The sequence below is a fragment of the Helicoverpa armigera genome, chromosome 9 (genome assembly GCF_030705265.1).
Source record: "Helicoverpa armigera isolate CAAS_96S chromosome 9, ASM3070526v1, whole genome shotgun sequence".
Taxonomy (NCBI): Eukaryota; Metazoa; Arthropoda; class Insecta; order Lepidoptera; family Noctuidae; genus Helicoverpa; species Helicoverpa armigera.
The window spans coordinates 5,906,942-5,919,497 of record NC_087128.1 but is presented as its reverse complement, the minus strand read 5'-3'; the positions used below and the strand labels follow the sequence as shown (position 1 = coordinate 5,919,497).

The following is a 12,556-nucleotide window of genomic DNA, read 5'->3' as shown; positions in this document are numbered from 1 at the left end:
AAGTACATTATGATATTTATAGCTACCTGCTAGGTATATAAAAGGCAACATAAGCCTACGCCCAATCTTCAACAATTGCAAATTATGTTTGAAAATGAAGTTAGTTCCATAAATTATCAGATAGATGTACACAAAATATTTTTTTAAGGACCACATTTTAATAATTTACGTAAATAAGGACGAGATGTCGACTTTAGACGCATTCGAACTGAGAACCTTCTATATGGAAAGTTGGATAAAATATACGTAGTGTGTGTCTGTGATCATATTTTTTTAACATCCGAATCGAGAACCTCCTTTTTTTAAGTTGTTTAAAAATACGTAGTGTGTGTCTATGATGATATTTTTTTGAAAAGGATACCAGCCAATACTTCCAATTCTGCATGGTGCGGTTGGCGACGTGGCGCGCGAACATCTCGCGCAGGCGGCCCGAGCGGGCGCGGGACACCGGCGCGCCCGTCGCCGGCAGCAGCGAGTGGCAGTTACTGCAACATACATGTGGGATTAACCGTCAAATCCGTAGCGGACCCCAATCGGGGTCTGAACATCAATGTCACCGTAAGCTCGGTTTAGACCCCAATTGGGGTCTGCGAATCAGTCATACACTTTCCTAATTATTTACGCTCATATTTATTTTCTTTCCAATCAAACCACATTTGTGAGTACTAAATAAAATAACTAAATAAATTTAAATTATTTTTACGCATTCAAACCTTTCATATTTAGCATCCCGTTAGAAATATACCTTTTTAAAATCCAATCGTAATTACCGGGAATTCTGATCGAACTCGCCATGTTTGTTTACATTAGTTGTTTTTTTAAATTTGAAGACGCATAGACAAGATGGCGACGGTGATAGAAGTTTTGCATCGAATGATCCGATTCGTTAAAATAAAGAATCGATTTAATAATTTTATATTATAATATTACTAAATTGCACTTTTGTATAGGTACTTACCATAATCTGAAAATAAATTAGGAAAAGTAAAATGACTTAATTTATTTTGAAAAATGCTAGAAAATCAGTGGTAGAAAATACGTTGTAGCCGGAATAAAAAAATCTTCGGTTTTTAGGGTTTCTGAAGACGGCAAATGAAGACTTATTTATTTCTTCGGGTGTTTTATGTGCAGGATTCCTGTAGACCTGCCAAACTTAATGGCGATTCGTTACTTCCAACTTTTTAACTGAGCGGCAAAGCTATTTGACGAGAGCCGTAGTTAGGTGTAGTTATCGCAAAATTTTATGACGATTTCATTGTTTGAAAGGGCAAATAGTTCGCTGTTCATCGAAAGCTGGTCCAAGATGGAAAGATGGCCGCCGCCGACTTATTTTAACCGACTTCCCAAAAGCGGAGGTTCTCAATTCGACCGTTTTTTTTTGTATGTTTGTTACGCAATTACTCAGCCATTTATTTATCGATTTTAATGATTCTTTTTTTGTTTGATAGCGTATACTTCCGAGGTGGTCCCGTTATCATCAGGTCAGGATCTGATGATGGAACCTTGAGAAATCGAGGGCGACTTTCGAAAGTTGCAGAAATACATAGGTTGAAATCTTATCACTCAGGTGTTTGCCTGGTAGCACTATTCAACAGTGAAGGTTTTGAGCTGAACTGATGATGGAGACCAGTGAAGTTCGAGGGAACTCGACAACTGAATATTTAAACTTTCTCGTGTTTGTGCTTATATTATTCGTATTTACGAGGCCTCTGCAACAGTGAAGGAGATGGAGACGAGAGAAGTTCGGTTGTCGAGATCCCTCGACCTTCTCTGGTCTCCATCATCAGGTCAGCTCCAAACCTTTACTGTTTCATAGTGTTATCAGACATACATCTGAGTGTCAAGTTATAACCTTATCTATGCTTACAATTTTCGAGAGTTGCCCTCGATTTCTCAAGGTTTCCATCATCAGATCCTGGACCTAATAACAAATTCGGTTAAAAATATTTGGTGACTTTAAAATCAATCAATTATTATTATTGTTTCTCATCATCAAATAAGTACATTACTTTGGTAGTTACAAATTGCATTATATTTCAGAACACCAGGCTTACCCTCATCATCATTATCATCATCATCAGTCTATCGCAGTCCACTGCTGGACATAGGCCTCTCCAAGTGCACGCCACTGAGATCGATTGAAGTAGGCTAAATACCTCTATGAGCAGGCTTACCCTCCGCCGAAACAAAAATCTTAGAATTGTTCAGAAATAATATAAGAATAAATTAAAATTCCGTAATAGGTAATAAAAATTCAATTAAAGTTAAAAATTATTACGAATGACGCAACACCAAAATAAATAATACATATAAAAATTTAATGCTAAAAACTTTCATAAAACTTAAATAGGTATCTTTTTTCTTAACAACAAAAACAAATTGAACCTATAATTTAAAATTAATAAATAAAATTGAAATAAGTTGCTATTAAAAAAAATATATAAAATTGGTATTCGATTATTTATAATAAATATCCGATTTAGGTATCGAATGCACACCGATGATTGAAAAAAAAAAAAAAACTCTATTCCAAACTCTACTTGTCTGTGACTTTGATCTTGTAAATATTGTTCATTTTTATTGTGTATTTTATGTGCTGATTTTTTAGTTATTGAACATAAATAAGTGCACGAAATGTATTACAATGGATTGAAAATGTTATAAATATGACGTTTGTGTTGTGTTTGAGAAAGTGATGCGATTATTTATTGGTAAGTTTTCACCAAATTTGAAATGCCTAACTTTTCGATAGACTTAAAAACACCGTAATTATTATATTTTTCTGAATTAACTGACCCCATTTGACCTTTGCACGTTGTTGTCAAATAAGTGAGCTCTAAAGTTATAGGTAAAATACTTCTAATCAGGCATTACGGACTTAGAATTCATGTGTTGAAAGTTAGTACAAATTTTTGACTTCCATGTCGCGATTCAAAATATCCCGCCGAATCAACGGTATAGTCATATGTCAAAATCTTGTCGAGCAGAGGGGTTAAATGAACTGTACAGAACGAGTGAGATGTGTCAAAGTTGATGTATATTTCTAAACGAATGAGTGGAAGTAAGAGGGACTGAATGGGTGAGTGAGCGGGATGGATTTCCGTAAATAAAACAAAAACTGAAAAACTGACGTTTGTGTAGTCGTTGAAATTGGTCCTTTAGAAGTATAGCTTTTTACTTGGCTACTAAAAGTGAGTTCACGATGGTCAATATGTATACGCAAAATAGTACGACGCGTACGCGAGGCGTTAAATGGCTTTCAGCATTTAGAACATGCTGATGTTGTCTTGTACAAAATGCAACATAAAACGAAAAAGTATTTCGTTGAACATTTCAATTTGTAAATTAAAAAGAAAAAACAGTTCCATTGTGTAGGTAGATGGTTAATTAAAACAGATTTACATTAAAACAAATAAATTACATTAGAAGGTTAAAGATGGGCGGGGAAGTATCGGTAAACCCTCGTGACGTCACGCGATAAGCAATAGACGGATTTGCAATCAATCACCGAGGTGAAGTCATTGTTGCTAAATGAGTAGCATATATTAATAATAAAATCCCTTCCTGTTTACATTTTATTCTACTTTTAAATAATGTTGTGAATACGTACGTAATGGAATTGTTCAAACATTCTATCTGCTGTCGTAAGCTCTCCATTTCCTCTTTAATCTGATTCCTCTCAGCCTTCAACTGCTTTATATACTCGGCACCCTTCTGTAGCATGGCAGCTTTACTTATCTAAATACAAGTACAATTATATTTAGTGAATTATTCTTTGTATACAAAAGATTTCTGATACTTTCAACTGTGTTTCTGCTCGGAAGAAGTCCATTATTATTGACAAGGGAGAATATCGGAGTAAAATATTGCGTTATACTCCAAATTAAGTTTCTTGATATCAATACGATGCCTTATACTCATTTATTTGCTATTTATTGATATCTGGGCGAAATAATTGACATCCTTTGAATAATGCAAAATATTTATACACAGCAGTAATTAGTAAACAAACCTTAGCGGCGGGATTAGTATTAAGATGCGGTATGAGAGCCTGCAGCGTGTCGAAGCCGTTCTTGATGTTGTAGCGACGCTTCTGCTCCGCGTGCAAGTGCGTGCGGCGCGGCTCCCGCGGACTGCCCGCGCGGGGAGACCCGGCGCCCGGCGACGTCGGCGGCGACAGCGACTGCACAACACACAGCCTTAATGACCACCACTCCAGGAAGAGTTCACTCTAAACTTATATACATCATGGAAGACAGTTACCGAAATGACTTTTCTTGATGCTCTACACCAGAATCGTAATCGTATCGTAATTCGACCGTAAGAACAGTAGGTTCGAGACGAATCGTAGGTACATACAATCGATGAATATGCGGAATAGTTGAAATGGACATTCATATGTGATTACTTTATAGGCTTGGCCAGAAAATACAACCAGGTATCAAATAATAACAGTTCAACGGTGCGGTCTACCATCATTTTACGTCATACCTCCCAGTTACTCACGTGATGCGGCGACATGACATCGCTGCCGATAGGCGAGGGCTGCGCTCGCCTGATCGGAGACTTGGTGGGGTCCGACCCAGTCCCATCCTCCGAACTGTTCAGCTTGTACAAGCTTTGGGCTGCAAAAGTAAAAACATGAGGTCAGTGGACCGCGGGGCTCTTCAGGCACTTTATATAGAGTACAGACCGGATTAAACAAAGTAAGGATGTTCTGTAATAATGCAGAATTGGTTAGTGAAAACTTTGTCATGAGCGAGACAAAAGGACAATAGAAGAAACATGACTAGCTGTTTCATGGAATTTAATCCGATCTGTAACCTTAAAAATCGTGCGAGCGAGTGACATAATAAAATAATGTAGCAAATAGACTGACAGTGTTGCGCTGAGAGCAGCTGCGCGAGCATTACGCTAGCTTGCGGCAGCGTGGGCTCGGAGGCGACGCTGGTGAGGGGCGGCGGGCGACGCGCGGGCGGCGCCGGGCCCGCGCTGCCGCCGCCGGCCGCGGCCTCCGCCACGCCGCTCGACGACGAACGTGAACGAATGCGAATGCCGCCAGGGTTCGACTCGCGACCCTGCAAATTGTCAACGTTGTACGTACACGTACACCCGCACTTACCGTTTCAAATCATTCGAGAGTTTGCCGAGATTTCATTGCACGAGGATACGAGCGATTAAATCACTCTTCACTTCCATAGACATCTGTTGGTGAATATAAAGGAAATCTTGTAGTATGCCCAGATAAATATAAACATTCAATCGCATTACGTCAGCAATTCAATACTTGAGAAGCTCGATGCTCGGACAATCGCGGGAGGAGCTGAGGTCGTTAGAGTATGGAACAATTACGCCGGGGATTGCGCGCGGGAATATGTTTTCAGTCCGGATGGTCCTGGCAGAATGTGTCATGTAGTAAACAGGCATACCCTGGCGATGTGCTTGGCGGGCGCCTCGACCGCGGGCGGCGCAGGCGCGGGCGGCGCGGGCGTGCTGACGCTCCAGTCGGGGTTGAGCTGCGAGCCCAGCGGCAGGCTGTGCGACCGGAACTGCTCCTTGTTCACGCGCGACACCACGCCGCCACTCGAACTCGCCACGCTCGACATCTATACACAGTTGAGGACGAAACTGAACCTTAATACCAAACCAAATAATAATAATTCTCTAAAATAGATATAGGTCAATTCCTACCTGTGGAGCTGTAGCGGGAACCAGTGGTGGAGAAGGCATCTTAAACGAACGGGGATTCACCGAGGAGGACACGTTCTTCGCCTTATACGAGTCCACAGGACTCGGCTGCAAGTACTGCATCTGCGGCGACGCCTGGCGGGAGCCCACGGAGCGCGACTCGTAGCCCTGCGGCGACACCGGCGGCCCGCCCTGACTCATGCTCTGGCCGTAACTCTGATACTGATTGTTCTGAACTTGGCCTGAGTAGTGAGACACCCTCTGTCTGGGCTTCTCTCGGGCGTACCCACCCCGCCCTTGTATCACGATAGTTGAAGCGTATTTAGAATTCTGTAATGGCTGCTGCAGCAACGATACTGTTTCCGGAGCAGTTTGTGATGGCGGTACACCTGTAAATATAACATACAGTATGTTTGTGTTTTCAGTCAGATCAGTTCAACGATAGTTTTAGTGGCCAAGTAAGAAACTCGTGTAAGTGTTATTCAGTTTTTATTCCAACTTTTCAAATGTATATTGTTAGTAGCAACCTCAGCACTATGCTGCTTGATTTAACTCACCTGTTGTATATTTATTATAGCAAGGTTCAGATTGCGTAACGATTTTTGGAGTATTAACATATTGTAACCTAGACGATTTTCCAACGTAAACATTATGCATTTGTTGGTCTGACTGTGCCGTGTTCTGCTGTTCATAAGTGATCGGTTGATATGGAGATATCATCTCTTGAGCATTCATCATATTGTTCTGTAGTTCGGACTGCGTGAACAGCCGCCCGTTGTCGTACATTCCCATCTGCTGCTCATTCTTTATCGACTGCTCTGCCATCGCCATCATTTGAGTATTGTTGTTGGTGCCTAAAATTGCAAATTATTTACTTGTTTTGAACAACAGTACAAACTTATCTCTTCATATTTTTCTGCATTTCACGATGACAAAGAGCTGTCAGTTTTATGACATTGATACGGTTGGCGCTTGAAGCGCGCCATGCGTCATCGTGTAATGTGACACTATAAATAGTAATACCGTGCAAAGACATCTGACTGGTCGGCATCGTGACTGCGGTGTTGCTCTGGTTGCTGCTCATGAAACTCTGCGGGGAGTACGTGTCCACGGACATACCACCTCGGTACATTGATTCCTCCGACGTTAACGCCGATTCCTCCGGTACTGGCGGTAACAATCTAGGCGTCAATAAATCTGAAACATATAGGCAACACATTAGTTATGAAGATTTGAGATGGAAAAGTAAATTGCATAAAAATGTGGATAATAACATACCTTGTAGCGGTTCCAATGTGTCCATAAAATCATCCAGATTAGGTTGCAGAGGGCCTAAACTTGGTTGAATGAAATCTGCTAAACTTGCGCCTCTAGCTGAAAATGAAATTAATTATTGAGATACCCTGACAAATAAAAAAAAAAAGTATCATATACAAGTTATATTGGAACAGGTGTGTTTACCAATTTCCCTGCAGTCTGGGAAGGCGAAGGGTTGGTGGCTGCTGATGGTGGAGAACAGTGTGTCAGTCATGAAGTTGAGATAGTCCTCGTCTGTTAGCATATTGCCTGCAAGGTCGCTGCACTGCGAGAACGATTCCACCGTGTCCATGTCCGATATCTAAATAAAACATCCCATAAATACATTATCTAGCTTTTTTAATTTCTTAAATAATATGGAAAATATGAAAAATGTTGCCTACCGTGTCCTGAACGGATGTGTCTCCTTTTCCAAGGAGTCGCATGATATGAAACTTGCGCCATTTTTTATATTCTGCTATAACCGCTTCTGCTCTTCGTTTCCAATATTTACCTTCTAAAATTGTTGCCTAAAAATATATCGTATTGAATTAAAACGGAGTTATTTTTCATTTATAAGAAAATTAATAAATTAAATAATAAACATATGTTTAACAATTGTTACCTCTGGTTTAACGTGTGTGTCAACATCAAGCGGGGAAGCGAATTGGCAAACCAATGTGTTTTGTTTCTTTATAACTGTAATCAATAATTTATAATTCTTTATTTAATTAAATATAATTAGTTATACCATAAAATAAATAGCCGCGTTAAATTGCAACAACTCCGAGTTTCGGGTCAAATAGAAGATTTCGCTACCCACATCACGGCACCTTTCACTAACGTATAAAAATAAATAAAGCACATAACAGTCCTTTTTTTGAATAGTTACATAAGAACGTCTTAATGTATACAAATATGTATTAGATTATTTAATAATTTGACCTACATAATATCCTAGATATCGGCAATATAATAGACAAGATGCTAGCTGCGCCCTGCATAAATCTGTAAAGCATTTCTGTATCTTACTTAATTTATTATTCAACTAGATAAATACGATAAAATGTACATACTTATCGACGTAATACATGACACGCCTTCAAACATGCAAAGCGTGGGCGTGGCTTATGACAGTAAATAATTTTATATGCAGTCGAATAAAACTTGACAACAATTTGTAAATCTTTTTCACGTGACGCTTTTCAGCTCTGTATATTTACTTCTACATTAAGATGCAAACAAAGCTTTCGGAATCACTTTCTACTCAACGTTTATAAAAAACTCAACTTAATCAATAAGTTAGCAGACCACAATATCTATCGGTGTCCAAGAGAATCACTGAGTTGACCAGTGGAACAAAAATATTTTATTTAAATAAATGTACCTAAATATTGCATTATATCAACGTGGCAGCAGCAATCAAATATAAATCAACCTTGTCTTTATTTTAATGTCCAGTTCGGGGTTATCGTTATCTCCTTGTACCTATGTAGGTGATCCCAGCTATTTGCAGCTACATGTACAGGTGTTTAGTCTCCCAGACAATAACTATTTGTATGAAACTTGTACAAGTAACATAGTATCATTATCAAAATATTGCTTTTACCACGCGGCCATTGCGTGCTTGCTGGATACCACCGATTCGTACCTAGATTTTTTTCCTTGTACATTTTACAAAGACTTCTAGTTATTATATCTAAGACCTGTGACACATTATACATAACACGAATGCCCATAGCGTAATTATGCATAAACCATGCGACTAAATCACAGTTTTAGCATAAAATTACCATTTTAAATTCAAACACTGGGAAACTGATCACGCCGAGAGCGAGTGTGAGAATATGATTTTTTTATTCAATTTCTATTAACCAGTTTGATCCAGAATATTGTGGTTCATCGGTAGATAGTAACGGTGATAAAACAATTATGTAGGCAAGAAGACCACTTCGAAAACTAACATGAATAGTAACAAAATCTTACTTAATTTAAATCATTTTGAATCAATAATTTCATATTTAAATATTAAGCTTTTATGTTTGAATATTTTAAATGTCTAAAGTTCAAATAGTTAAAAAAACTTAGAGCACTTACACTGCATGTGCCAGCACCGCCATATGACGTTGTTGAGTCGAATCTTGTCCTTCCACCGGAGTTTTATACCTTTGAAACGATTCCATTTAGGCGAGGTTAATTTTTGTCTGAGAAAAACAATACATAAAATATGTTTAGAAGAATATCAACTCACCATGCTCTTCCCGCGTTCACCCAGTCACAAACTAATGTTACATAAATTAACTATCATACTAATGTTAACTATAAATGTCCTTGAACTAATGAGAAGCATTTTAACTTTGGAATAATTTAAAATATCCATTATTACAAAAAAAGAAAAATAAATATTTGTCAAAGGTGGAGACAATATTGTAGAACTGTGCTGCACAGTGGAAACAAATTGTCAGACAATCAAGTGGTAAGCTGGTTATCAGCATCACTATCAATATGTGATCTTAAGCTTATTGCAAATAACAGCTTGATAAGAAAGAAACATAGCCTATCTTATCAACTGTTTCTACTTGTACAAATACAAGGCAGAAGGTAAATTAGAAAAGCAATTTGTTACAATAAATTTGATATTGATATCAACTTTAATATGTAGCAGGCTTGAAAGAATGGCAACGTATTGCTTAACGCACTTTGCTGTAACATACATTATGTTTGCATCAACCGGTGTAGCAGGCTCTTGTATGCAAAATTGACATATTCTTATGTATGATGCCCTAGTCGTTTTGCGTGTTTGCTTCGATTAACTATGAGTGATAATAAACCTATACCTAATGGCTCAAATTCAATAAATCACGCCATCAAATCGTAGACGACTATGGCAAAAAAAAATCGTTTGGTAAATTCGCGACTTCGCATGCTATCGGTTAAACTCGATGATCGGTCTTACAAAGAAAAGTTATGTTTTATCAAGATAATGTGCATTCGCACATCAGTTTACATCTTCACCAAGGTCCATAGTTGCGTGTGGTATTGAATTAATTATTACCACATCTCCCAAATTCACTTTATTTAGCTTTATTGTATAGTCCGTTATCGCATTCTAAGAAACGATATTGTCCAAGGAAGACTGGGCAAATTTTTTCACGCAATTAAAGAAGATTTTTAGATTTCCTTTACATCGGTTGTTTCGTGTCGGTATGGATGCCGTGAGGAAGCGGTGGTTTTTCTTCCAGTGAACTTACACTCGTTTATAATATAAAAACCACCTTCAGGTTTATCAATGAACTAAAGATAAACTTCGAGGTGTCGTAATAAACTGCTACAGTGTTAGAGCATTCTCATTTAACGCTTAACAAATACGACGATTAGTAACTCGTATTATCAATGAATAAGTATTTAGCCCCACGGTACGCCGAGCTAATACTACAAACGATTACCACTTCTGAGGAGTACTAAAAAAATTACAAAGTTACATAAACTCGCAACTCTCAGATCATGCTCACGAATTCCTAACAAATAATGTTCCGTTGGTTTCAGCTAAGCTATGCTGACTATTTGAGTATTTCATTTTTTTTTACATATTATAAAATTAATGTAAAAGTAGTATTGACATAAGTGTTGAATCCTTTTCTAAGAATACAAATCCCAATTTTGATGTTCAATAGGTTTCGTTATAAAATGGCAAAATTGATATTCTTTGTAAAAGGGATGTTAAAGGGACAGGGAAGATGTTATAAATCAAAATGAAACTCATCGAGTCCCCAGTAGGCTCAACACATAACATACTGCAATAGGCTTAATATGTTAATGTTTACCACTGGAATGGAAAAATACTCAAACTTGTGAATACAAAATTACAAAAACTTACTACATACATTAACTATGCAAATAGTTAATTAGGTAGGAAGTAACTAATTTAACAGAATAATTTAAATTCATACAATAAGTCCATCATATTTTGAAATTTTTAAGTGATCCTTTATGGGTAATGTGATCTAATTAAGATTATTAACTAAAATCTTTTGTGACAAATAACCCTCATTTACTAACTACTACAACTTTTTCAATACAAAAAATAATTCATTTATCATAATTATTTTTCATTTAAATATTTTTTTGAGTTATTATTAGTTTTCTACTAACATTAGTTACTGCAGTGATAGAGAATAATGCTCAATCCTTCTCTGTTTGAGACCCCAGTGTGGCATGTGCCCAGCAGTGGGGCGCTAAAAAGGCTGTAACTCTAGTAACATTCTTTGCTGTAAATTAATTCACATACTATCTTAGACCTATAATAAGTTTTTAGTTTTTAGGTTACCGATAGCCACCATTGTTGGAAATTGCTCTTGTTATTATGTTGTAAAAACATGCCATGTGTATTATTGAGTATTGTCATATGTACAGTTCAGTACTTACTATTAATACACAAGGTTGGAGTAAGGTTCCTAACATATCAACATAAATAGTGTAAAGTGACACTACAGCATAAATAAAATGAAAAGTAATTTATTTATAACTAAGTAAGTATTCATAGACTGACTTATCTCAGCATATGACCTGTGTCTTTTGTACGGACTATGATGACCTCCTCTTATCTTTGCATGCTAAACCCAATGGAAACATACTGTTTCCTTATTTTTAAAGAACATTTGATGCTTTACTGATAACATGTTTTTACTATAATTAATAATATATCATAATAACCTTGATATGAAACTTATAGCAGGTTTTTTTGTGTAAAATTTGTTGCAAAGTTTATTCTGAAAATAATTAATTACTTACTTTATAATAATCATAGGCTTAGATTCGAAATCTACGTAACATTATTTGATTTATGATTACTTAGATAAGTATGCAATAACAGTACTGGAAACGTAAGTTAAGCATGTTCTACTAACTAAACATGTACCAGGAAAACATCAATGCCAATTAACAGCTCCAGTATGTCTATTCTATAATCATCTACGTGAATATATGTTTGTGAAGACTTACCTATACGCCAAAGTCATACATTTGAACAACTTTGTTAAAGATATTTCTATAGAAAGTTGTTGATGCTGTATACTTTCCTCTTTATCAGGTGTATAGGGTTTCAAAGCCCCGGCAACTGTGTAAGTGGCCACTGCCGTAACTTTCTGAACATTTTGTTTCTCATCTTCATCGGGAACTGTAACCAAGTCGTCAAAGTCGTCTTGGGCTTCTGCTTCAAAATGTGACACCATGAAGTGACCCGAGTGTATAGTCTCCTTTTCTGGTCGGGGCTGCCGTTTCTCAACCTCGTTCATTTTGATGGGATGATTTTAGATGTTTGTCAGAGAAGTAATTCCTTCAAGTTCTTTTGAATTACGTTTGATAAAAGGTCTATCAACTTTTGGACTTGTCCATATTTTTACTTATCACTCACACTCACAGAGACACATTGTTTTTTTCATCTGACAGCTAATGTTGCTATTTAAATCCAATATGCCAGAATTGATACATTGCTAGACATAAAAAATTGTTTTTTTTAAATAAAGTCGTATCGTAGCATAGCGTAGTAAATCCTTAACTGCCTAGCCGTTTC

At 37.3% G+C, this 12,556-nt stretch overlaps 1 protein-coding gene across 3 annotated transcripts in view; it reads right to left on the bottom strand.

The window, feature by feature from the left end:
- The window catches only part of LOC110369956 (MLX-interacting protein), a 16,876-nt gene extending 4,419 nt beyond the window's left edge, over window positions 1–12,457 (bottom strand). Inside the window, exons 1-15 of one of the 3 annotated variants that reach the window (XM_021325620.3) lie at window positions 11,986–12,457; window positions 9,082–9,188; window positions 7,610–7,683; window positions 7,389–7,514; window positions 7,150–7,306; window positions 6,967–7,062; window positions 6,712–6,885; window positions 6,246–6,542; window positions 5,692–6,077; window positions 5,430–5,606; window positions 4,880–5,078; window positions 4,507–4,625; window positions 4,013–4,183; window positions 3,611–3,738; window positions 362–485 (exon numbers count right to left, since the gene is read on the bottom strand). In XM_021325620.3, the coding sequence (XP_021181295.3) occupies window positions 362–485; window positions 3,611–3,738; window positions 4,013–4,183; window positions 4,507–4,625; window positions 4,880–5,078; window positions 5,430–5,606; window positions 5,692–6,077; window positions 6,246–6,542; window positions 6,712–6,885; window positions 6,967–7,062; window positions 7,150–7,306; window positions 7,389–7,514; window positions 7,610–7,683; window positions 9,082–9,188; window positions 11,986–12,278 (2,628 nt within the window). In that variant the 5' untranslated portion in view covers window positions 12,279–12,457. Of the gene's footprint in view, window positions 1–361; window positions 486–3,610; window positions 3,739–4,012; window positions 4,184–4,491; window positions 4,626–4,879; window positions 5,079–5,429; window positions 5,607–5,691; window positions 6,078–6,245; window positions 6,543–6,711; window positions 6,886–6,966; window positions 7,063–7,149; window positions 7,307–7,388; window positions 7,515–7,609; window positions 7,684–9,081; window positions 9,189–9,235; window positions 9,787–11,985 lie in introns of those variants that run through there. The other 2 variants (XM_021325618.3, XM_021325619.3) reach the window with 2 other exon arrangements.
- Window positions 12,458–12,556: the final 99 nt, after the last annotated feature.